General features: G+C 38.2%; 2 protein-coding genes across 3 annotated transcripts; one reads left to right on the top strand and one right to left on the bottom strand.

Annotated features, from left to right (window-relative positions):
• LOC140233544 (AFG2-interacting ribosome maturation factor-like) lies at window positions 1–5,159 on the bottom strand. 2 transcript variants are annotated; one of them, XM_072313666.1, is made up of 4 exons: window positions 4,797–5,159; window positions 3,333–3,512; window positions 2,694–2,809; window positions 1–757 (listed from the first exon to the last, which is right to left on the bottom strand). In XM_072313666.1, the coding sequence occupies exons 1-4, from the start codon at window positions 4,943–4,945 to the stop codon at window positions 717–719; spliced, it is 486 nt and encodes a 161-aa protein (XP_072169767.1). In that variant the 5' UTR covers window positions 4,946–5,159; the 3' UTR covers window positions 1–716. The 2 variants fall into 2 exon arrangements, with proteins under 2 accessions (XP_072169767.1, XP_072169766.1); XM_072313665.1 differs by lacking the exon at window positions 4,797–5,159 and adding an exon at window positions 4,126–4,578.
• LOC140233543 (uncharacterized) lies at window positions 4,624–23,954 on the top strand. The gene is made up of 9 exons (XM_072313664.1): window positions 4,624–4,698; window positions 8,360–8,526; window positions 9,005–9,133; window positions 9,733–9,944; window positions 11,009–11,064; window positions 18,457–18,510; window positions 19,390–19,473; window positions 20,176–20,308; window positions 21,321–23,954. The coding sequence occupies exons 2-9, from the start codon at window positions 8,391–8,393 to the stop codon at window positions 21,420–21,422; spliced, it is 906 nt and encodes a 301-aa protein (XP_072169765.1). The 5' UTR covers window positions 4,624–4,698; window positions 8,360–8,390; the 3' UTR covers window positions 21,423–23,954.
• The last annotated feature ends 1,823 nt before the right edge of the window (window positions 23,955–25,777 follow it).

The following is a 25,777-nucleotide window of genomic DNA, read 5'->3' as shown; positions in this document are numbered from 1 at the left end:
TTAAAGGTCCATTTTTTAAATAGACCGAGTACAGTATTTCATTTTTTATTTCACTTTATCTGAGTGTGGAGGACAAACATTCCATCTATGACATACACGTACATGTATTATATGAAACATCAAATACCCAAGTCAGGGATGCACACTAACTTTTTTCCTTACTGGTCCAAACCTTAAATTAACTAGTCCTGTACCTTTTTTTCAACTGGCACTGACAATGTAATTTTTGCTATTTTACCTGTCATGTCGGACCAGTAATTACTAGCAATCCCTGAAAAGTTGCTAGTTCGACAGTGATTTTTACTGGTCTGGGACCATCGGACCAGTGCCAGTGTGCAGTGTTGCCCAAGTGCTTGATACAGACATTAATGCATTGCTATAAAAGTGGTTCTGCAGCTCGACTCAATGCAAAATTCATGTCCACCATGAGCTATTGCTGCACAATGAGGCCTAGGTGAAGGTACATTGATCCACTTCAGTCAACAAAATCCAACCTCACAACATGTCCAACGAGAAGAGCAGATCTATGCATATCTTGCAAGGAACACCTTTGTGCGGCTGCAGGGGAACCCGAAAGTTTTTGGCTTGGAGTGTGTGCCAACAGTCCCGTTATCTTCGTAGCAGTTTGGCTCATGGTAAAGCATGTCTGTGATGTCATCCTGCTCAAGTGCTGAACTGCTTTGTACTGCTTTCTAAGTTCCAGTCTTTCTGTCCATTCATCCATCAGCCATGAAAAAAGAAACATGTGCCAGTACATCTGAGGAAAGAAGGGCAACACTTTTCAAAAGGTTTTGTTGCTATTTCAGTTGGACAGCACTTACATAAATGAAAACTTATTAATGTGCGCAATGATGGTTCTAAACAATGACCACAATTTACATGAGAACACATGCAAAAAAAAAAAAAAAAAAAAAAATTTGAAAGAAATTTCTACACTGACAAGCTAGAAGTTGAGATTTGTTTGAGCTCTCTTTGTGTGGCAGCATTGGTCTGTATATCAGGGGCTGCAGCCTCCCCCCCTCCACCCACTTCAGAAAAAACAAGATACCTGGGGGTCTCCCGCTCACCTGAGTATTACCAGTTCACCTTCCACGTATTCACTAATCAAAATTATGCAAGGCATAACTGAAGCTTATTACTTACGATTTGAGAAAAGAAGATTTGAACAGATTCCTTTATTTGGGGTTTTTGTCTGTCTCCCCACATCAGGCATTGTGCTGCAGTGCCCCACCCCCCCCCCCCCCATCATGCCCATTTGTACAAATACATGCAGTCAACCTTGCTTAAGTCGAATCTATATGAATGGACAGAAGAAAAGTCAACTTGGGAGGGATTAAAATCAATAGAATATAAAGAGAAGAGGACTTAAAGAGACCTTGGACTTAGGCGATTATTCGATTTATATGATCATTCGACTTATGCGAGGTCGACTTAACCCTAACTAGGCTGGGGGGCCTCCGAGCCCCCCCCCCCCCCCTCGACGTTTCGCGCGATGTTTCACTATCGGGAAAGGCTATCGCTGCGACGTTTCATGACTTTTTTTCTTTCTAGTCTCCCACATCTTTCGACACCAAATTTGCGAAGCCCGGGCGCGCGGTTCCGAAGTTGCGCATAAATATGTACGTACATGTCAGACCAAAAATTGCTCAAAAACGTGAATTTGTGTACAATTTCAATGCAAACTGTGTTTACAGGCAAATTTCATAAAAGCATGATTATTTTGGGGTTTTATTGATTAAAATCAATTAATAACATATTTTCTTTTTCAGAACAATGTCCCGGACAAATCTCATCGAAAAACCTATGAAAAACATAAAGTCAAAAAAACAATGAAATACATAAGAAATTAAAAAAACAATAAAATACTTAAGAAATTTTTTCTGATTGCACAATTTTTGTTTCTCTTACATTTGCTAAGGACACTAGAAAAAATATTTACACAAAAAATATGCCTGTTTTGAGCTTTATTTAGTGATTTATACCAAATTGTCTGATTTCATGCATTGTTATGCATAAATTAGCATAATTTAGCATAAATGATAATTTTTTTTTACAAAATTAACTTCATGGTACTTTAGATTACATCATAGGCAATGTGTGTGCCAATTTTCGTCGCGATCGTGCGGGCGACGGCTGAGATCTGCCCCCTCCCCCCCCCCCCCCCCAGCTCTATCATCTACCTAAATAGCCCGGCCTAGTTAGGGTTAAGCAAGGTTGACTGTATTCTGACCATGCATTCTCAAGAAGAAGACGAAATGTACAATTATGGCCCCAGCTCCATGAACAAACTTGAAACTATGGTCATCAATGTACTTACTCATAGTATCAATTCTAGCCCTATAACTTCTGGTTCTAGAGAAGAAAATCTTTTAAAATTCCTTAATTTTAGGGGGTTTGGACCCCCATGGGAGCATGGTGCCCATTTGAACAAATTGAGATCCTATTCCCCTGGGGATGCTGCCTGTCATGTTTGATGGAAATCCATCATAGGGCTCACAAGAAGAAGTAGAAAATGTACCATTACTACAACTGTACGTACAAGTACATGTACAAAACATACATTTTTTTGATATTTTGTTCCTTGTCAAACTCTTGATATGCGTAGAATGTAGCTTCCCTCGTATCTTATTCATATTGTGGTATAAACTAATGATCACATGATGCAACAATAAAGGCTCAGTTAAAACACATACTTTCTACTGATTCTGCTACTTCATTGTGACCACTTGTCCATCTTGTGAGCAAGCTCTGCATCTTGGCCTCCTGACTGTAGTCTATGGTATCAAAGACCTCTTGCTGGTTCTCATATCTGATAATAAAACATGTTGCTGGTTAAGGATGAATCTGAAAGAAAGATGTAAGATGCAAATCAGGCCCTACATCAACTTTCCAAGGCAAGAAGAGCTTGCCACCGTCCTTGCAAGTAATAATGAAGGCCATACAGAGTCCGGTTTTAACATTATCTGCTTTGGTAGTCTTTTTCCACACTTCAGCATTGAAATGTAAATCAAAAAATTGATTACCAAAGACAAATTGACATCAGAGAAATCAAATGTGAACACAAACTGAGAGACATTGAGCAGTAGAGTCCCACAGCTATAATGGCTACCGGTACATATGACAGGTTATCTTGAACATGAGGTGATTCATATGTAATGTTTTCCCCCATTTTATTTTCCTCATTCTTTATTTTTTATTATTTGTTTATTTATGTATTTATTTATTTATTTATTTGTATTCATTTATTTATTTATCTTTTTTTTTTGGGGGGGGAGGGAAGGTGTGAAGTCAACACACCTGCTAGTTGTAGACTTGTAGTACAACAAGGATACAGGTACTGGAACATATAATCAAGATCCAGAAGCCATTCCAGCATGTCTGCCAAAGCTGGGCATGTTGCGGATCCACAGCAAGCTTCAGTGACTGGCAGATGTTGATGGCATTTCTTGTATGCTGACATCGCATTGACATACTGCTGGTGTACCTTGTTGCTTATGGTCTGCATTTCTGCTCTGTTGAAACAATAAACATAATAACAGTTACATAATACGAATGTGATGCATGTATACAGGTAATTAAAAAAACAAAAAGAGGCATGTCAGAGAAATTGCATGTGGTACGTGTTCACTGGCATTTAGTGAGGTCCTGCAAGATTTGTGGGACATGTAGAAAGAGTATCAATTTTCTCATCCTGGCCGAACCCTGGGGCGCTCCTTTATTTAATTACACTGTTCAAACGAAGCATTCGGGCTGGTCGCAGTTAACCCTGGCCCTGCAAAGTGCGCAACCTACCATGCATTTGTTTTTATACCGAGCAAGGATAGTCAAATATATCGAAGTAGGAATCAACATTTCCCCAGTTATCTGATCCTAATTTTCTAGGCAAATGGATAAAAATCCCATAAACAAAATTTTATTCTTTATTTTAAATGAAATTAACTCACAATGATGACAACTGCTATGTACACTACTAACCTTTTTATAGTACTGTGTGGTAAATTTAATTAACGACACTGACCACATGAACTGCAATTTCGTGCATTCAATAATGCAATGAATTAAAAGCTTTATTTGACGACAGGACAAAGGCTTGAACATCAATGTCAAATTGTCGCATCATCTTACATGTTTTCCACCAATCTATGAACTATTAGTTCGAATTCTTGGATTAGCTTGCATTGCAGCTGCTGTAGAATCGACGGGAAACGGTGAACTAACGCACAATTGGACGACTGGGACTGAGAAACGCGCAATACACAGTGAAACTGCTCAGACAAGTTTGTGATTGCCTTGATATACTCCTCTCCTTTTTTGCGATTGTCCTTCCAACTCGTCCAACAAGACTGAACATTTCTGAATGATTTACGAAGCTGCGTGTGCAGCGTTACTGTAAATTTTGCTGAATTTGCCATGTTTTCGAAGGAAGTTACAGCTACATGATTGTACGTCATACGGTCAATGTTATGTCCACATATCACATGTGCTCATTGCGTAATCATGAAACTGAAACGCTTCAACAACAGAGGGCGTAATCTAATTTCTCTTTTCCCATTTGCGATTGGTCAAATGGCTGTGTGTTATTTGTATGGGATCGGTGCCTCACGTATGAATTTGAACGGGAGCGCGGTTTCAACAAAACCAAGATCGAAGAGACCAGTCGGTATACTCGGTGTTTGCCTAGTTTTCTACTATATATTGGTGAGTTTTATGATTTCGGTAACAAGATATGGTACTTGAGAGACGAAATTACTATCTAAGCGAGCAAATATCCATCCACGCGTTGTCAGAACACCCACAAACAAGTGACATTGTCAGTGCTGAGCTCTCCTTGCTTGTCCTTCGCTGCGCTTGCACTTGCTCGAGTTTCAACAGCCTCTAAATGATAAACTCCCTGCTGCCTCGGCTGCCAGCAGCTGCTGCCGCGCCGCGCCGTAGCCGAATCCATGCTATGCCGTCCGTTGCGTTGTCAGTGGTGCTATGGTGGTGTAGCGTGAAGGTAGACCTCTGGGCCTGGGATGGTATTCTGAGGCCGTAATTAAGTCGGTAATTAACTTCGTAATTAAGTCGAGAAGTTAATAGGCCCTTAATCATGGGCAAAATCGGTATTCTGAGCTGAGGACGTAAATGATTAAGTCCCCTCTGTATGATCCATTGTTAGGTTCCTCCCATCTAGTAATTGTTATTCCATCCAATCAGACGTGTTGTTAGAAGCCAAAATGATGATCACACGCGCAAATATGCACTCAATGCGCGCTCCTCCACACACCCCCTGTAATTACAACGCAAGAGCTCCTTGCGCACACTCCGGTCTTGATTACAACCCTTTCACCTACGCATGCGAAGAGCTCACATAAAATAACAAAATTCCTCGAACATCGCCTACATTTCGTTTTTTCTCTGAATTCTATGGATACCATGACAACAAGACTCAACCACTCGTCGGTTACCGAAGACGGTAAGCATCGTTTTGGCCGAGAAAAACACGATGTATGCGTGATATCGGAGAAGTTAATGACACTGTTTGGTATCATTAAGTTTTCCATTAACTTTCATACTTAATCACACGCTCAGAATACCGATTTGTAATTAACTCTGTGATTAAGTCCTCTTAGAAGTGCACGCGCGTCAATACGCGCAAGCACGTAAGACACGTAAGACCGGCAGTTTTCTTTCGTTATAACGAAATTTCGTTATAACCGAACAAATACATGTACAATATATAACGAAAGCAAGGAACCATATATATATAGCATATCATATTAACTGAATACTCATCATATACTGGAAAGCTATGTGAAATGTGATGGGATAACTGTATTACAGTTAAACTCGCATAAGTCGATCTTCTCGGGACTGAGCAAAACACATCGACTTAGGCGAGTTTCGACTTGTACGTAAGTCGAAAAAAATCGACTTAAAGTTACACCACACGTACATATATACATGTATGTTGTCTACTCTGGAGCCGAGAGCTGGAGCGGTGTGCCCGATATTTGCCCTTCAGCAAGACACTTTATCCACATTGATGCAGGCCAGGGCTCCACACTAACTTTTATTTTGGTGGCCCCAAAATGATTGATTTTTATTTTTTGGTGGCCCGAACAAAAAAAAAAAACAAAAAAAAAAAAAAAAACAAGCAAAACTAAATCGGTCCTACGTTCGGTCCGAAAGTTACCGTTATTTCTGATTGTAAAAGCAATCATCCACCATTTACAAGTATTTTAACACCTTCCGGAGCCGAATGTTGCCGTTAATCATTTTCAAATGTAAAAACAAGCAACCGAAATTCATTCTAGGATCTTACGAAGCTGAATATCATCCTTATTCATTTCCGAACGTGAAAGCAAACATCCGCTTTTTATTTCATCATCTAAATGAGCCGATTGATACCGTTAATCATTTCCAAATGTAAAAGAAACAATCTGTTACTTATTTAGCATCGTACGGAGCAGAATATTACCGTTATTCGATCTCCAAATTGAAAAGCAAACACCCGACATTTATTTTATGATCGTAAGGAGCCAAATGTTACTGCTGTCCACTTCCGAAAGTGTAATGAATCATCTGACATTTATTTTGGCATCTTCAGGAGTCGAATGTTACATGCTATTTACTTTCGAACGTAAAAGCGAACTTTCGGCAATTATTTCATCATCGTACTGAGTTGAATACCATAGTTATTCATTTCCGAACGCCAAAGCAAACATTCAACATTTATTTTAGCATCTTCCGGAGCTGAATGTTATTGCTATTTACTTTCGAAAGTAAAAGCAAACACCCGACATTTATCTCATCGTCGTACGAAGTTGATTATTATTGTCATTCATTTCCGAACGTCAAAGGGATAATTCGACATTTACTTTAGCATCTTCCGGAGCTGAATGTTAATGTTATTTACTTTCGAACGTCAAAGTAAACAGCCGACATTTATTTCATCATCGTACGAAGTTGATTATTATTGTTATTCATTTCCGAACGTCAAAGGGATAATTCGACATTTACTTTAGCATCTTCCGGAGCTGAATGTAATTGTTATTTACTTTCGAACGTAAAAGTAAACATCCGGCATTTATTTTATCATCGTATGGAGTTGAATATCATTATTTTTCATATCCGAACGTGAAAGCAAACATTCGACATTTATTTCAGCATCTTCCGGATACTTTTTTTGTTCTTATTCATTTCCGAACGCAAAATCAAATCTCTGACATTCCAAAAGTATAAGCAAACATCCGACATTTATTTTAGTATTGTACGGAAAGGAATATTACCGTTATTCATTTCCAAAATTAAAAGAGCAAACATCTGACATTTATTCAGCATCTTATGGAACCGATTGTTACCGCTTCATTTCCAAAACTGAAGGCAAACATTCGGCTTTTTTGGTGGATTGGCGTGCGTTTTTGGTGACCCCGGTCGCAAATTAACCATTCGCGAAATCGTGATTCGATTCGCGAAAAGACTCCGCTACACTCGCTACACTCGGCAGGGGCTACGTCGTCCTTTCACCAGGTCTCGTTACAAAACCAAAATCTCGCGTGAGTTCTTGCGTTGCCTATCGTTAATGCTAACGAAACATCGTTAATTTGCGCTAGGGATCGTTACTCATCGTTGCTACAAACGTTAATTTTCCCGATCGATAGTTTGCGTTACTAACGATTCAGGTGAAACCGCTTGCGTTAATGAAACGTTAATGTTTATTTACGCAGTTTCTTTTGGTATATACTGTATGTAAACAAAAACTGGCGTCTCGCGATTTTGACAGTGATTTATTACACAATAAAATCTTATTCGACTTAGGCACAGTGAATTCAATGGTTTTTCCGTGAAAGTGTTCTTGGAATTTCATCGACTTAAGCGAGTATTCGACTTAAAAAATTCGACTTATGAGTGAATTAATACACGTAAGTCAATGGGGAAAAATCGGGACTTTTTAAAATTATCGACTTGCGCGATTATTCGACATATGCGATGTCGACTTAGGCGAGTTTAACTGTACAATAATAAACGCAAGTTCCCCTCAGAAACTGTGCGTGAAACAAGGAGCGAACACACAGTGGTGTGAAGCGTTCACCCATGCAAAGACGCAATAAATGCTTTTTCCGCTACGTATTTTCGAAAGCAATTCGCATTTCGTTATAACGGAGCACATTTCTTTTGTTTTTCTTTGTCTGTGGCACTCGGAAAAGACTTCGTTATGACGGAAATTTCGCTATAACCGTGTTCGTTGTAAGCGAATTTTGTACCATAGACTTTAATGGTGATAATTTTGGGACCAGAAGATTTACTTCGTTATAACGAAATTTCGTTATAACCGTGTTCGTTGTAACGGGAGTGCACTGTATTTTCTTGACACTAGGAACAATACTGATTTAATACCAGGAACCAAAATGCCGAGGAGACGAAAAACAAAGGTAGCATCCAGAGCAAAGCCAAAGTTGCCTCCAGATGAAGAGGAGATTGACATGGCAGAAGAGGAGAGGAAAGCAAAACTGGAAAACTTCTTGAAAGATTTCGACATACATGGTGAGTTTATGTTCAAGCGTTCCTTTCTCAAAAACTATTCATACATGCACATGTAGCTCATACCATAGTATTTAGCGTAAGATTTTACAGTCTTACTTGTTTGGAAGCAAGATTGGAAGTCAAGTTTATTCATGCCTTACACTCTGTTACCATTATCATTCTTTTTTTGTACTGTACTTTAACGAGTCATCTTCCAGGTAGGATAGGATCATGCACATGGAATGAGTGTAACATTTTGTCCAAGAGTGAGATGTCATAATTTCACGGCCTTGGGTTGTCATTTTAGCTGTATTATAGTTGACAGACAACTAGTAAACCATTTTATGTCGGCAGTTCCCGCAATGTGATCACTGCATCTCCTTTTCTCTAATTTCTGTACATAGGGATTTGAGTGACATGTCAGCTTATTGCTGTAATCGAAGCCTTGTGATTATTGCTCTGTCCATGTAACATGCATTTCTTTGTTCTGGCTTTGCAGTGGAGACTAAAGTGAGAGAGATGAGAGCCCTATGCAGTGACATGTGTATTGCTATCAGGCGCAGCACCACCATGCATGCCATGAAGCTGTCTAAAGAGACGAAGCGAATGAAACAAGTGGATTACTTTGGTAAGAATGGCTCATCTTCTCTCTTTACAAGTTGGTAGTGCTCATATTCTTTGTATTTAGCTCACTCACATGTCTCTGTCTGCATCTCAAGAAGGGGTTGCTTTGAAACTTACATTTACCAGTACATTACCAGTGTCTGATGTTTTGTTTTGTTTTTTGTTTTGTTTTGTTTTGTTTTGTTTTGTTTTTTTGGTTAGTGTTAGATAATGATGTGACAGGATTTTGGTCCTTCAGACTTTTCTCCCTGTTCCAGAGGCATGTATGGCAAGATCAACAGACGATACTTGAGTTTTATATTGTAATAGAAATGATAAAATGGGTAAAATAATGTGTAAAAATAACAACAAAGTACAGCATTTCAAATGAAGAGGAAAAAAGGGACACAAATGAATAATGAAATACTGAAAGATAAGATTGCTTGGATTATATTTAAGTACAGCGCTCAACACAATTTGCATCAACTCGAGCTTGTTCCAAGTGTATGACCTTCCTCTGTTGTTCAGTCTGTGTCTGCATGTTATTCCAGCCCTTTCTGCCCGGAATAGGACTCTGCATTCACCATACCAGGTATTCTCTTATCCGCACTATTGACAATACAGCTAGGAACTCTTTAGCTCCAGCCGAGAAGATCATCGAGGAGTTCTCTAAGAGTGTGGACACAATGGTTTCCCAGTCTGTAGAAGCAAAAGCAAGTTGTAGGGAGATGAGCACCTCGTCAGAATTCAAGGACGGAGCGGACAGCCAGTCCACCACAGAATCAGACTCTGACTGTAGCCAGTCATCCACATCAGCACGCAAAACAACACGCAAGGTGCCTACCACAGACTGCCCCCAGAGGGCGCTATATTGATTCAGGGATTTTTATTTCAGAGGTTTTGAATATTAACTAACGAAGTAGGATTAAGTAGGATTAACCCGTTGAAGAGGAGTCCCTTGTTTACTCTGGCAAGTGTCTATGGGGAATGCGTGTTGTAGTAAAATCAGCCCGTCCTCAACGGGGTTATGAATGGTGCCAACCTGTGAAATTAGTTGCTGTGAGTTGCTTGTAGATAGCTACTATAGGACAGTTGTGAAAGAGAGTCATTTTAGTGGAAGGCATTCATTGTTTACAGGAAAGGAGAAGGGAATGTAGTTATTGTTGAACTCCTAATAGTGAAAAGAATTTTTTTTTATTTGGTTAGAGTTATCCTCTGCTGCTGTCCTTCATGATTTCAATGGGATGATAAAAACTGTCATTCAACCAAATGTAGAAAGAATACTGATGATAATGTGTGTTCTTATTTATGTTCGATAGTCACTTCCGTGTTAAATTCAGTTTAATTGATCAACCTTATGGCTAAGATCTGAGGAATCCTTTGAACCTCATGTTCCTTCTCCACACTGGTGAAACTGAAGACTTAAACATGAAATTGATTTCAATGAATAACCAAAATCCACAGTAAAAAATGCAGTGACAATAGCATCTTACTGTAATAATTATGCAATTAAAAATGAGTCAAGTAAGGCTGTGAAGAGTCATCACAGCCTAGAAAACTCAAAGAGGGTAGACACGTGTTAAGCCCTACCATTTTTCATCTTAGGTAGATATTAGCCAGTTAGTATTCAGCTGTTTTTGCCATCAGGAGATATTGTCTTTTGAGAGATGTGTGAATAAGTAATATTCTTTTGTTCCACACATGTCTTGGGAAGCATGGTATAGTTGATCCTATGGCAAGCTATGCTATTTTCTAAGTGTTGAAGACTTGTAGACACACAAGCTTTCTGATATAGCATGTCTGCATTCTGTATGGTAGATGTGATTCAAGATGGATTGTACATCTTTGTACTGTGAAAGCCTTTTGTAAATCTCATCTACTCTGTGCTTGTGTTCAATAGGCAACTGGAGCAAGGAAGAAAAAAACTGCAACAACAGCAACAAGGGCATCGGCAAGGTAATGGTTCTGATGATGCCCTGAAAATATAATGCAGCCCAAATCTCATTGATCACACCTTGGACACTTAATCACCTAATTCACATGCAAAACTTCAAATGTGCTGTGTGACAAAGCTGATGTCTATATATATATACATTCTATATTCTTTTTTCATGTAAAATTGAAGGGGATGGCTAGTAACTGATCAGTGGGAATCCTGGGGGATGATTATTCCGATCCTTGTGGGATTCATTTAAGAGTACATTATATATCTACTGTTGTGTGAAAATTATTTGCTTCAGAATGGTCTCATATTCAAGTAATGTGCAGTTTGATGGTTCCAGGTTAGCATGCCTGTACAGTGACGGGGCATTAAACTGCACATTAATTGAATATGTGTGGCGCTCCGTCGGAATGAGTCAAAAGTCGCAAAAAATGAAATCGTAGTTATGCCTATAAGTGAATTCTACAGACTCTAAGCTTTACACTGATATGTAATACAACTCATTTCGACATCCCTATAGATCATAAAAACGAATATTAACCACGTTTGTTATGTCAGTTGATTTTCTAAATAACGGAGAAAATCGCTCTCAAAGTTCAGGCTATGTTCATGGCCACAACCTGTTTCTTTCACGGGACGAAACAATACAACTGTCCTGCTTAGCGACGGCGTTTACGCTCCATCGCACGCACTACCGTATAAGGCGATAGCTTGGGTATCAACCAATCGCAGGACAGGTCTATCATTAACGATTCTGACCAATACGGCAGCCCGAATGTAAACTTCGGCGCGTTTGTGTCCGTGCCGCTGCCGCCGCATGAATGAGTCGGTACGCGTTGTGTGTCGGCTGCGTTGTGGTTTGCCGCAAGTTTTTAACTCACAAACAATAGGAAACAGTAGAAAGAAAAGAAGGCACGCAATGCGTCTTACGAGAAGCGTCTTTTAGCGAGGGCGTTGATCGCTTCCATTCTCCTCCCATGTTGTTGTCAATGGAAACTAAAGAGGATGCGTTCAGCAAGTACCAATACCTAAATAGAACCTGAGAACCTATTGTAGGCGGGCACGCAATGCGTCTTACGAGAAGCGTCTTTTAGCGAGGGCGTTCATCGCTTCCATTCTCCTCCCATGTTGTTGTCAATGTAAACTAAAGAGGATGCGTTTAGCAAGTACCAATACCTATTAAACAGAACCTGAGAACCTATTCTAAGCGGGGGTTCAAAAGACAGCATCGGTAGAAAAAGTCAATGAAGTTGATTAACGATAGTCGTCTTTTGAGATCTTGTTCTTTGCGTGTACTTAAACCCCTCAAATTACGCACATGGTCGTGATGTTGCAGAGCATCAAAAACTGCTTTCGCGTCTTTTCTGCTGCAGCTGTATACAGCCGTAACATTATGAATTCCCACCATATTAAAGGCACATTTCCTTGATAGGCGTTGCGTGCACAGTAATTATCGCTTATCACGCTTGCCAATGCTGCACATATTATACGTATCAGAAGCAAAGGTTGATGTAGGCTTGACAGCTTCACGTTGGGTTTACAATGATTCTCAGTCACTTTTCTAATAGCATAGCATATAAAAAACAATTAACTTGTAGCTTAAGCGGAATTATTTTTTTTTTTACATCACATGTGCAGTTACAATCTTTCTGCGTTTGAGAAGTGGATCATGAATAATAATACTGAAAAATATTCGGAATTAATACTTAGGCCTTCTTCACTTCGTTTTGTATTCACAAACCTTATCAGAAAAACAAAATTATTGCTTGATTACTTTCGGGTAAAGGAACTACCGGAAAGGAACCGCATTTAATTTTCTTGTTAACGAACCTAAGCTAATAGCAAACCATATTTCATTGTGTGATTAACGAACCTTCAGAATAATCAATTGTATTACCCCCCTCCCCCAAGGAAAAAAAAAAAAAAAGCATTTCAATGTCATGCGTTGTCAATAGCCATAAAAGGCCCGTTTTTATTTCGTAGTGTGTCTCAGTACTCCTGTGCTTATTTCTAAGGATGTGCCTCTCTTAATGATTGCGATTGATGTTCAACTATTTCTTTCACGCGAGCTTGAACAGGAAGAAGCTAAAATTCAGGCAAGGAGACGAGTTTTCTTCCATGAGATGCAATCATTAAGACACATCTATTCACGAAAGTTGTGTGCTTGCTTATGTGCTAAAGAATTGTGTCCATTACATGAATCAGGCACTATACAAAACGGTTGAAATCTACTGAAAGTCGAACCTCGTTTTGTTTTTTGTTTTTTGTTCAATTTCATTTCAATTTTAAGCGGGGATAGACTAGAAATTAGTTTGTCTACACTGGCAGGAGACATTACAGTTTTCCAGTACATGCTCCGCATTTAAACAGTCGCCATATTTTCGTGGTCAGAATCAGATAATGGACACGTGATATATTATAAAAATGAAAATAGAAAACAACGAACACGCCATATGTACAAACATTATGAACTTCAATGAATTAAACTTACTTGTGATATTCTGCATAAAAAACAAGCACGCCGATTAAATGATTTAATATAATTAATAGAGCACACAGCGATATCATGCATGGCAGATCAAATCAAGTTCAATTGGTGAGAAAGCTAAATGAAGTTAAAAAGTTGACTTCTTTTCGTTTCTCTTTCAATTCATGAAAACATAATTACATTGTATATCTATTGAAGAGGATTGTCTCTGTTGCGAACGATCGCCATAAATATCACTGTTAGTCTTCTGCGCAAATCCAAATCCATAAATACTTTAATTTTTGCTTGATAATGTAATAACCCTGCTTATAATTTCATAAAGGACTCGCAAATTCAAAGTTTCAAACCGTATACTAAAACATTATATTGTATACAGTGTATTTCAAAAAACATTTTGAATGCGTTGCGTGTTAGCATGTTAATAGCACCAATCTGCCTTTTATTTTCCGTACGTAAAGCGCAAAAAAACGTAACCAAATGTTACAAAATACAGTGAAATGCATTGTACGGCGTGGTACTATCATTAGAAGTATATCCCATTCCTTATTACTTTTATTTGCTTGAACCAAACCATGTGTCATTTTCGTAGCGATATCACTAGGAATTAGAATGTATGAAGATAATCGTTACTCATTTTTTTTTTTTGCGCTACTATTATAGCATTTACATTTTCCAACTTTTATTGACATGCAGTACTATGTTACTGTATTGTTACGATTACGAATGTTGATTATGAATTCAAAGACTGGTTTATTAATCGAACTACAAAGGTAGTAGCTGTTTTGAAAGTAGTTCGATACAAGTTCAAAACGCGATCGAAGTCATTGTCATAGGGGGAACTGATAGCTCTAGAAAACTTGTTTAGGCTAGTAAAGATTGCCGTATAGGCAATCTTTGTAGAAAGTTTTGACTTAGGCCGTCTTTTGAGTATTTTGAGAAATTTAATAAAGAATTATTTGTTTTGATTATGTCAAGAATTAGTTTGAACTATGAGAATAAAAAGGCGCGGTTACCCAAACAATGTCGTAGTTCGATTAGACAGTCATGATGGGTAAAGTGAATTCATGACTTAACTAATCCTTACTGAATTGATGATCACTTCTGTAAACCATCAGTTATGTCTTGTAATCGTAGTCAAAATTCTTTTGAGCGATGAGACGAAAACCAACAAACAAAATGCCGTGTATCATCGCTCGAGATTCCAACATTTGGCGTCACCCGACTAACAATAAGTGACAAATCATGGAATATTATGTTGTGGGATAGCAGACTGTGTTACGATTTTTAAATGTTTCGAGCAATTGTTTAAAAAAAAAAAAGAGAGAAAATCAGGCAAAGTTCAGGAAATTAGAAAAAAGCACGTAAATGCAGGCGATCATGTTTGATAATCAAAGTAAGAGATTACAATCGGCCGTGCGGATGTATATGATTGCCTTATTTACATGTCTGATTTCTGTAAACTATGTGATATTTCAATTTAAGTTCCCTTCCCTCCTTGATAGAAGTTTTGTTGGGTTTTCGCTATAGGCATTTATTAGGAAACGCTGTAAAAACGACAACAAATGTCTACTATACATCAAGAGATGACCTATACATACATGAAACACAAAAAATCTCTACGTTCTGATATAAATCAACTGTTTGTTTGTTTGTTTGTTTGTTTGTTTGTTTGTTTTGAATTACCATGGTCTTTGTCGGGGGAAAGATGAAGAAAAGTAGTAGAGTGTATCACTCTCAAATCCGGATGATTGCGATAAGTGTGTATCCCCGCCCTTTCTATACAGGTAAACGATTTAAGCTTGGTACGCTATTATAAAAGCCTGCATGTGTCACGCGGAAGAACTGATTCCGTGATCACTTTTAGCCTTTCATAAAATTCACGTTTTAAGATGGTAACGATAGCTTGTAGGAGATAGAGTAAGTTAGCGTCACTGACTGTGGTTCTGAACACAAAAGGAGACTGAAAAATTCCTTTACAAATTAGCAGACATAATGCCGATCCTCCAACACTGTTGCTCCATTCCGTCACTGATTCTGCTATCAATGGCGAAGTGAATACTGGTTGCGTGATTATCCACCCCTTGATAGCAGGAAGTTTACCTTTCATTGTTTAAGGCTTCGTTGATGCGGGGTTTACTCGGATACAAGGCGTGAACATTGCCGTCCGAGTTCTTTCATTGAAATTCCTCAGAATACGCAATTCAATGGGCAATTAGCGCTGCTACTTGGCAAAGCTGTTAGCCAACTCAAGTCTTTGCAGACTTGACCTCTCACGTGTCAGCTACACGCAATACACGGCAAACATCTATCATTACAAACATTCTGATTAAAAAACAAAACAAAATGAAGAAGCACACTTTTGAGTAGCGACACAGCTTTCTGTCCCTTTCTCAAATAGGTCCTACTTCTAAGAAATACACAGATGACAATAGAGTCAGAATATCGTCCAAAGGGAACACGAGCTATCTGGGCATTAATAATGTTTGTCTTCCGATTTCTCTCCATGCCGTCACGGCCCAAACCATCATAAGAAATAAGGCAATAAGTTTCATTAACCAGGGAAATAATAGTACGCATTACATACATTTGGCGAATTATCACACAAATTGTCGACTTTATAAAAACGAGAATAATTGACAACTTAGGCCCTACTATATCTCCAGAGATGAACTTTAAACAGCAAGTCATCAGGGAACGAAAGTTATGATTATTTGAACAAATTCATTAATGAGGCCAATTAATAACCGTTGTAAAAGTACACACACGCATAAAAAGGTTTCGAGTTCGATATGTGATCATTGTATTAGCTCATAGATAAAGTATCATAAATTTTGCGTGATCGTTCGTTGGAATTATTTTTTTTTCAGTGCGATTTGTGCGTCATGTCAATCACCACTCATTGAAATGGAGTGCATGTATCAAACGAAACTCGCTGGTCATGCAATCAATAGCCTTGGTCAGCTCACTATTATTGCGTAATTCTATAGCCCTTGCCGCTTGGCCGCCGACGCCGCCGCGCGCACCATGCTTGGTTTTGTCTTCAAAGGGGTCAAGAGCAATGCCTCATTAGCATCCACCCTAGCAACGGAGGCGGAGTCTCGATCTGGCAAGAACAATAGGTGCGAAACGCAACGCAAAGGCGGGCGTTCGAAAAAAATGTAACCGAAAAAAAATTGTCTCAGAAAAACGGTGATTTGGGACACTTGTACTCATTTTCACACGCTGAAATTTTCTGTACAAACAGATAAAACATAAAGGAATCAAAATCCGTCATAAAAAAATTTTGACCCGAGTAGTGCTTCCCCTTCATTTTCGGCTCATTACGGGAAAACTCCCCGTGCGACTTATGACTCATTTTGTCGGAGCGCCACACATATGAGACCATTCTGAAACAAATAATTTTCACACAACAATAGATATATAAATGTACTCTTAAAGGTGCATAGTCCCGGTAGTGTAGAGGGCGCTGTTGATGATACTACTGATCACCGTTAGCATTGATACGAAGATTACCGAAGTTCAGCTGTCATCAAGAGTAAAGTGCGTAGGTGTTGCTAAGTAACGTTGCCTTTGTTGTCTTCTCTGCACATCGCGCAGTCTGTAGTAATGCCAGGGTGCGTGCATATGTGCTTGTTATTATGACATCACAAAAGAAGTTTGCTGAAGCTGTCATCGCCCTCAGCCGAATCATGAGCCGAACTGTGATCCGACCACTGACTACAATGAATCAGACTTCTTCAGACTCGGGAAAGTGGGCCAATGCGTAAGCGCTGAAGGAGAGTCAATAGCGTAGGTCTCTATAGGAAACTTGCGCCGTGCGCCCGCGTACGCATTTGACTAAAACACCAGGACCATGCACCTTTAAATGAATCCCACAAGGATGGGAACAATCATCTCCCAGCATTCCCCCTGATTCCCACTGATCAGTTACCAGCCATTCCCTTTAAGTATGAAAGCAACCATTAAACAATTGAAGTGAAATATGACATCTCTTACGATCTGCGCAATAGAGCAACCCAATCGATATCATACAATTCATCCCCCCCCCCCCAATAAAAAATAAATAAATAAATAAAAATGAATGAAAAAATTAAAAAGATTTTTTAAAAAATTAAAAATCCAGGAGTGTTCCAAAACAGCCCTAGGCTTATGGCAGATATCAATGATCTTGAGAGGGTAGTTGTAAAAGAGAGCTCAATAATGTACTTTGCTTTTGATAGTGATGTCATGACATTTCACTCTTGCTGTGCTTGACACCACAACAATTCAACACCAATTGCAAGCCATTCCATAACCTTAGCAAAAATTGCAAGTTTGTCCCAAGTTGCATGAACATGCAGTGCCTCCTTGAGGCTTCCACTTTTACACAATGTGCAAGTCACTAATTACAATAGTTTTATTAAAAAAATACATTGTAAACATAATCACAACACATTACCCTGTGTACATTTCCAAGCATCAGATCCAAATGTTATTGCCATTGCCTCCATCACTGCAATTATCATCGTGATCATCAATTTGTCTGAATCATTAGAATGGAATGCTTCAGTGGTCGTCTGGTTCTATTTTTCTCTTATTAGTTACTTAAAGTCAAATTGTAGTGGAACTCCACATTTCAGCAAACTTTCGGTACTGATTTTTTTTTTTTTTTGATAATTTCTTACCACATGATTCACTGATTCCCCAAAATTTGCATAAAGATAAAGTGCAAAATGTCAATATATTATACATGTATTGCAAGTTATCTCAAATGAATATATTTTCACGTTTGTTACTCATTATTTTTTTTTTGCTGTTTTATTTATTAATATATTAAACCTCTAGCTGTCTTGAATATATGGTAACAAACCCCTTACTACCGATGTTCAACTGTGGTTAGTCTTTGCCATCATTTATGAATATATGTTGGTTTTAACAGGAAGAAAACAAGAGCAGTGCTTGCAGAAACCCCAGCCAACAAAGACAACACAAGGTCAGATATCATGATTTCTATCTGTCTGTTTGTCTGGATTTTATCCATCTCTTTCATTCAGGCCTTACTATTAGAACTGTGATATTTTTGTATGCTGTCGAGTATGGAAAAAAGTGATATATACATGCAGGCAAATCATGATCAGAACTTTGCCCATGCCACAATGTACTTCTTAGAAAGCACTTGCTTTTAATTTCGCTGAAATTTTCACAGAGTGCTGCATATGTGCTGAAACTTGTGTTATTTTCCTGTTCAGATAATGTTGTATTCAGTTAGTGAATAGACTTCACAAGATGCATATATTCTACTGTATAAACTAATGCTATTCTGTACAAGACACTATGGTACTATAGTACCGCCTGTACAGAGATTTGATAGTTCCTTGGAAGCTGGGAGACATGTCTGCATTCATGCGTACATGTGCAGATTTTGTCTTCTCTCAGTTTAGGACTTGGATGTTTGAAAATGTGTGTAACCAGAAAACCAGATTGTGTGTGACAATATTCTGACTGTAGCAGCAGTTACTGTGTAGGGTTATTCTGTTCATTGTTTCTTTTACCAAGACCCAATTTTTGTTCAGCACATATCATTGTTCACTACTTTGTGGAAATTTCATTTTGAGGAGCTGCTGACTAGGGACTCTCAAAATTAAGGTCCCCAGATCGAATCATACAGCATCAGCAGTAGTGCCCTCAGCCAAGGCACTTTTTCCTCTTGACCAGACCATTTCCAAGGTCATATAAAGCTGTTTGTCTTGCAATTGCATGTTTGTATAAATCAAATTGGTCTGCTCAGTGGCCATGTGACATTCTTGCATCTCACAACTCAATCTTCAATCATTTGATGTCTCTGATTCAATGTGAATGCTCACTCCCGCAGTCAAAACATCTTCCAAACACCAGCAAATATGGCTGCCTTATCTGCCATGACCACACCATTCATCACACCTAAATTTGATACAAGGTATGATTTTATTTTTCCTTTCATTCTAAGTTGTTTCATGATTACAGCATATCATTTTATATGACAGCAAGTTTCCAACAGGAAGAAGAGTTCATTGCTCTCACAATCGTCTAATTATTTGTGTTCCACATTTGTGAAGGAATGAAATGTATACAGTTGACTCCCATTATAACTAAAGGCTCAGTACCGGCACTTTTTTTCTGTTATATCAAAGTTTTGTTATAACTGAACAAATAAAAAATACAAGAACATAGAGCTGATAATGTTTGAGCCTAAATTTTACTTCGTTGTGACCGAAATTTCATTATACTGTAGAGCACATTATTTTCTCGGCATTACACTTTCGCAAATTGGAGCCGATGGCCGTCTTTGCGGCAAGAAATTTTTGCAAGTTGCAATACATTAACATTCAGTGCATATAGTGTAGACAAGGTAGACTTGAGTTTACAGCATTACATAGTAAAGTGATTTGTAATAATAATGTTTAATAGTAATTGTAGTAATTATAAAAATGATAGTAATAAAAATAATGATAATGACAATAGAAATACATGTGTAATGGTGGTGATTATAACAATGATATAGATTACAATCCCCTCCGGCATCAAAAGTACATGCTCCCATGAGGATTTCATAGCTATGTGATGAAAGAGATGTTATATCATCATTCATGCTCTTTGCCTTCTGGACAATCTCCAACAGCGTTAAGGTTACTCCAGCCTCAGTACGCCGTGCCAAGGAAGGGGAACTCCTTGTCTCCTTGTCAGGGAGCCCAGTAGAGGCCAAGGTGTCTCCCAAGGACCCCCAGAGTGTCCAGGATATTGTGCAAAATGTGGTAAGTGGTACAGGGTGTACTCATGTTTTGTTTTGTTTAGTTTTGCTTTGTTTTTTCTATATTCTAAATGTTTCTTTTCATAAAAAGTAAACAAATCTGTTTTTGAATAAAGAATGTACTGTTGTTTCTGAAGCTTCAATTGGAGTGCTTGATGTGTGCAATTTCCCCATGTTAAAACCAAAATACAATATTTTACCCTCAAAATGTGTCTTTTGCTGTGCATCGAGATATTTTTCAATTTACAGAGCTAGGCAACCATGTTGGTGCAGTATGAGCTGTTGCATACAGGCTGCCTTTTTACAGTGACACACACATAACTCCTGTGAAGAGGTCCTTGCAACCAGAATATTATGTTCAAAATATGAGGCATTTTGTTATCTGAGCATCTTAACACAATAAAAAGCGCACCGATGTATTCTATCTGAGAGAAATTAAAACAGCTAGTCACATCAGGTGTTTCATTGCATCAGATCTCTCTCTGCTGAGTTTCCACTGCATCAGTGGCACAAACAAAGATTCAACTGTAAAAAGACAGTTCATTGCAAATGATATCTCGGATTCAGACAGACTCCAAGTGTTATGAATTCTTTCCAGCAGATAGATAATAAAGTACATGTACATGTATTATCCATAGTTTTGAAAATGTGTACAAATTACCTTCCCAGCATGATATTTAGATCGACTTAGACACTGGTGTTCAATATTTGTTTGAGTTTTCTAGTGTGCCTATAGAAGCATTACCCATTCTCATGCCAAAATGATTTTTCACCTTTTCTTGTTCATGACTGTGGTTTGAAATTGAAGACCTTCATGAAACAAAATATCTAGCCATTCTGTGGATTTTGCCATAATGTTTTATGAAGTTTTTGATTTCTCTCTCTTTCTGTAAGCCACTCTAGCTGCTTTGAGTGACTTATATCAGACCAAACCTCATTGTCTGGTGTAGTGCTACCTCTTTGTCTGGTATAGTGCTAAGTATGCCTTTTGCCTGTTTGTTTTGTGTTTGGTGCAGGAGAATATGTTTTCTGAAGACAAGGAGCTGAATGAGGTCGACAAGCGCAACATCCTTATGCTCCAAGAGACCCTGAGTAGGATGCTGAAAGACAGCAGCTAGTTTTCTGGAAGCGGTTAGAGCAGGAAAGGCACAGACAGCACGGTCATCTTCCTTTTCCAGTCACTATGGTTACGCATCACTGCATCATGGACAGCATACTGCATCTACTGTGAACTGTGAAACCTCAATCTGTCTGTGTACAGTAGAGGAAAGACAGTGTTTGGACTGTGGTTGGACTTCATATCTCAACTTGATATGTTCATAATGTTATGGCATTTAATCTTGGAGTGTGACATCGTAGAGTCTTGCAGATTTTGAGTTTTAAAGTCTAAAAAGAAAAGAAAAGAAAGAGAGCTGCATGATTGTAGACCGATATCTGTAATAATCTGGCTTTTAGTTACATGTCGTAATTAATTCTTTCTAGAAAGGGGCTTGAGGCATTTAGTGATTACAGTCTGATCATAGGGTGTATTATTGGAGTAAAGTTGCATATCTTCAATTTGATGGGGTTCTTTTAAGGTACCACAGCAACAAAAAGTATGAAATATAAGATTCTTGTCCATTTTAGACTAATAAAACATGTCTGAAGGTCTGAATTGTCTTCTGCTCTCAGAAATGTATGTATGCATTTTATGACATATTGGACAGATGATGACTCTTGAAGAAATGTTACACCTTTTGTTTATGACCATTTTACATTCAGCTAAATTCTGCTTGACTTGACAACTAACACTTTTTGTTCTGAATCCAGATGCTATCATAAGATGAGAAGGAGCGGTTTTCATTAAAAAGTTTTGATATAAACCAAGACGGGGAAAAATGGGTATTTGCACTATGGCGAGCTCACCAAGCTTCTCTTTGCAGCCATTCTAAGTGTATTCAGGACTTTATTGCACTATTGGATAGGACAGGTTGAAGACAGTTTTCAATTGACAATTAATCCATAATTAATCCAGATTTAATCCAAAATTAATCAGAGCATGCCTGTGTTTATTCGTGGATACTTGCCACTGGTCACTTGTTGACTCACATGTGGAAATCAGTGTCTCGACTTATATTTACTCTGACCCCATTTTTAGTCATAGTGACCACCGAGAGCTATGTAGTTCATGAAAACCTTTGCAACAGCATGAGACTGTAGCAACTGCCAATAACCTTATAATCATGTTAGAGAAGTTGACTGAAGTAGTATGGCTTGTTATGGCTGGATGCCTGATGGATGGTAGCACATCAGCATACTGACCATGGACCTGTAGTATCATACTGCCAGTCACAACTGCATGCATCAGCTGGCACACGCTCTCCGGTTGACAACCTCTGATGTCAAATGTGGCTGCATGAAGTGTCGGCAGCGAGTTACAGTCAATGGCAACCTGGTTGTTACAATCAATGGAACAAACTGCCTTCTTACTGTGGTAACCATGTGTGTGTCATATGATTCATCCACTCTGACTGTCACCCTTCACAGCTTTTGTGTGCCTGTTGACTATGAAAAACATGCATTTGTAATGAAAACCAATTCAATGTGCTGTAATTTTAGAATACAAATGTATTTCATGATGTGAGAATTTCTTTGATTTTTTAGCTGTGTTGAACTAGGGCAATAATAGCAACACAAGAATACAGTACATTTCTGGAAAATAGTCTAGTAATTAGAGAAATGCTTTCATTTGTAAGAATATAAGCAAGTGAAATTCACAGACATAAGTCCAGTTTGAAAAATTGATCGCATAAAAACAACCACTTTTATAGGGGTACAATGTCAATTACCTTGGTCTTTTTTTTAATCTTAGTTCCTTGCTGTCGAGTTATCTTGTCAAATCTATTCTGTCAATGCTTCCTCGTAAATAGCATTGATCTTGATGTCATGCTTTTAGACTTTTCATATACATATAATGTAAATATCAAAAACCACTTATGTGGAAAGTATTTTTGTACAGTAGTTATGTGCTGTAGAGGACAAAATTGTTCTTTGCACTTTGTACAGGCTAATCTTTGGTAAAGTCTTCATCTGGTGACCAGTCAGTTGCATTGCCTTACGAAAGGCTTCCTTGTAACCCGTTGAGGACTGACTGATTTTGCTATAGCACGCATTTCCTATAGACACCTGCCTGAGTATTCTCGGGACTCGTCTTCAACAGGTTAAGTATGATCCAAATGCAGTAGTCATATGTGTATGGGCTATTGAAGATACCTGGATATACAATGATTCATTTGTACATTTTTTTTTTTTATTTGTATGCTCAAGACAAAAACTTCTTTACTCTATGTAATAGCTGCTTTTTGTTATATGTGCCCCTTTCTTTCTCATTAAGTCTTCACACTCACATTGTGCCATCAGAAATATGTTGTAACCTTACCAATTTCTTGACTTTTAATGGGCCACTTTTGTATAGATGCTGTCTCAAAATATTCATTGGTTCATAGCTGCTCTGTCACTTTGATGACAGCGAATAAAGAGAACGCAGGATTCTCTTAGCAGTGTCAAAGCATCGACTCTCTCAAATAAGTAGCATCAATGAATACTTAAAGGGGCCCTGAAATCCAAATGCATGTTGATCTGTGTTGATTTATAATACCTTCAACATCACTTTTGCGGTAAAACGAATATCTAGAAACATTCCATACATTTTTAATGATTTTTTCTTTTATTTTTCTTCAGATTACTTGGGAACGCCCACAAAAAATCCTTCCAAACCAATCAATATTCATATTCTTGAGATGACATCATCTGTCAATCATTGCTAAAGTGCTGAAATGTTTAACAAAAGACATTGGAATGCACCTTCCCCTTGACTCAGCATAACTTGAATGTCCCCTTGCCATGTCTTTTGTTAGTCACATTAATATGACAGAAACATGCAAGTTATGCTGAGTCGAGGGGAAGGTGCATTCCAATGTCTTTTGTTAAACATTTCAGCACTTTAGCAATGATTGACAGATGATGTCATCTCAAGAATATGAATATTGATTGGTTTGGAAGGATTTTTTGTGGGCGTTCCCAAGTAATCTGAAAAAAAATAAAAGAAAAAATCATTAAAAATATATGGAATGTTTCTAGATATTCGTTTCACCGCAAAAGTGATGTTGAAGGTATTATAAATCAACACAAATCAACATGCATTTGGATTTCAGGGCCCCTTTAAATCATGTCTTCTGTACATGTGATAATAAGGAGATTCATACAAAGCCTGGTTGAATCGATTTGAAGTCATTTCATTGATCTTGCAGAGCCAACATTTCATTCATAAATCAATGGAGACCCAATCGAGGTGAAGCATTACCATATGTGTGAGTTATTCAACAATCTTATATGTATAAAGTGGTATATATGTCTCAAAAATTCACCTGATTTCCACCTTTTACCTCTTTCAAAATGAAATGCAGAAAAAAAAAGAGTTATGTCCTTCACCTAAAATTATTGTTGTGTTGTACTAGCCATGCATAATTATTTTAGAGGAAGGACGTTGCAGTGGCTAAATCATCAACCAAAAGCATGATTTTCATAGTACGGTCAATTCTGCATATGTCGATCATGACGGCACTGAGGAAAACACAACTTTAAATGAGCAACATTGTTCTTCTGCGCATACAGAGGAATTACACACATAAGGCTATGGTCTTTTTAACCCGTTCCATTCTAAATACTGAAATGCCCATAGACTTTATACGCAGGCCACCATGTTCCCGTATGGAATACGGGAACATGGGTATACGGGATAATTTTGACTAAGTTGATTATTGGACGTACTGTATATGCATCGTCAACTTACACTGAGTGGACTGTATTTTTGTGTTAAACTTGTTGAGGACGTTTCGATTTTGCTACAACATGCATTTCCCATAGGCACTTGCCCGAAAATACAGGTACTCGGGACTCGTCCTCAACGGGTCAAACTAGTTGGAGAGTGGTGAGGTGATGACATCATTGCTGTATGTGATACGGAAATGTGGTCACGACCGCTACAGTGCTGAGCAGAAACGTGTTCTTTTAATGCAGGGTTCATACAGGTCATGGTAAACCTGGAAAGTCATGGAATTGCGAAAATTATAGAAGTTTATCTGTTGTTTGTGTGAGATGTGTATGTACTCCCTAAGTTGCTTTGCTTTGATTTGAGATCAAATTTTCAGTCTAATGTGTTTAAAAAAAAAATAAATAAAAAAAAATGTGTGAAAGTCATGGAAAGGTCATGGAATTCTGGCTTAAAAGGTCATGGAAAGTTATGGGATTTAATTCATGAGAAAGAGTATGAACCCTGCAATGAAACTTGTACCATTCTGAATTTGTGATCGAGTCTATTTTGTAAAGTCAATATAAAAATGGGATGGCATTTTTTTTTCTATTTATCCCCTTGTTTTGGGAGATGGTCTATTTTGTTCACAGCAAATAGGGAATGTGTATTATACTGTACGCA

Source organism: Diadema setosum, chromosome 9 (genome assembly GCF_964275005.1).
Source record: "Diadema setosum chromosome 9, eeDiaSeto1, whole genome shotgun sequence".
Taxonomy (NCBI): Eukaryota; Metazoa; Echinodermata; class Echinoidea; order Diadematoida; family Diadematidae; genus Diadema; species Diadema setosum.
This window is presented reverse-complemented; position numbering and strand designations above follow the sequence as displayed.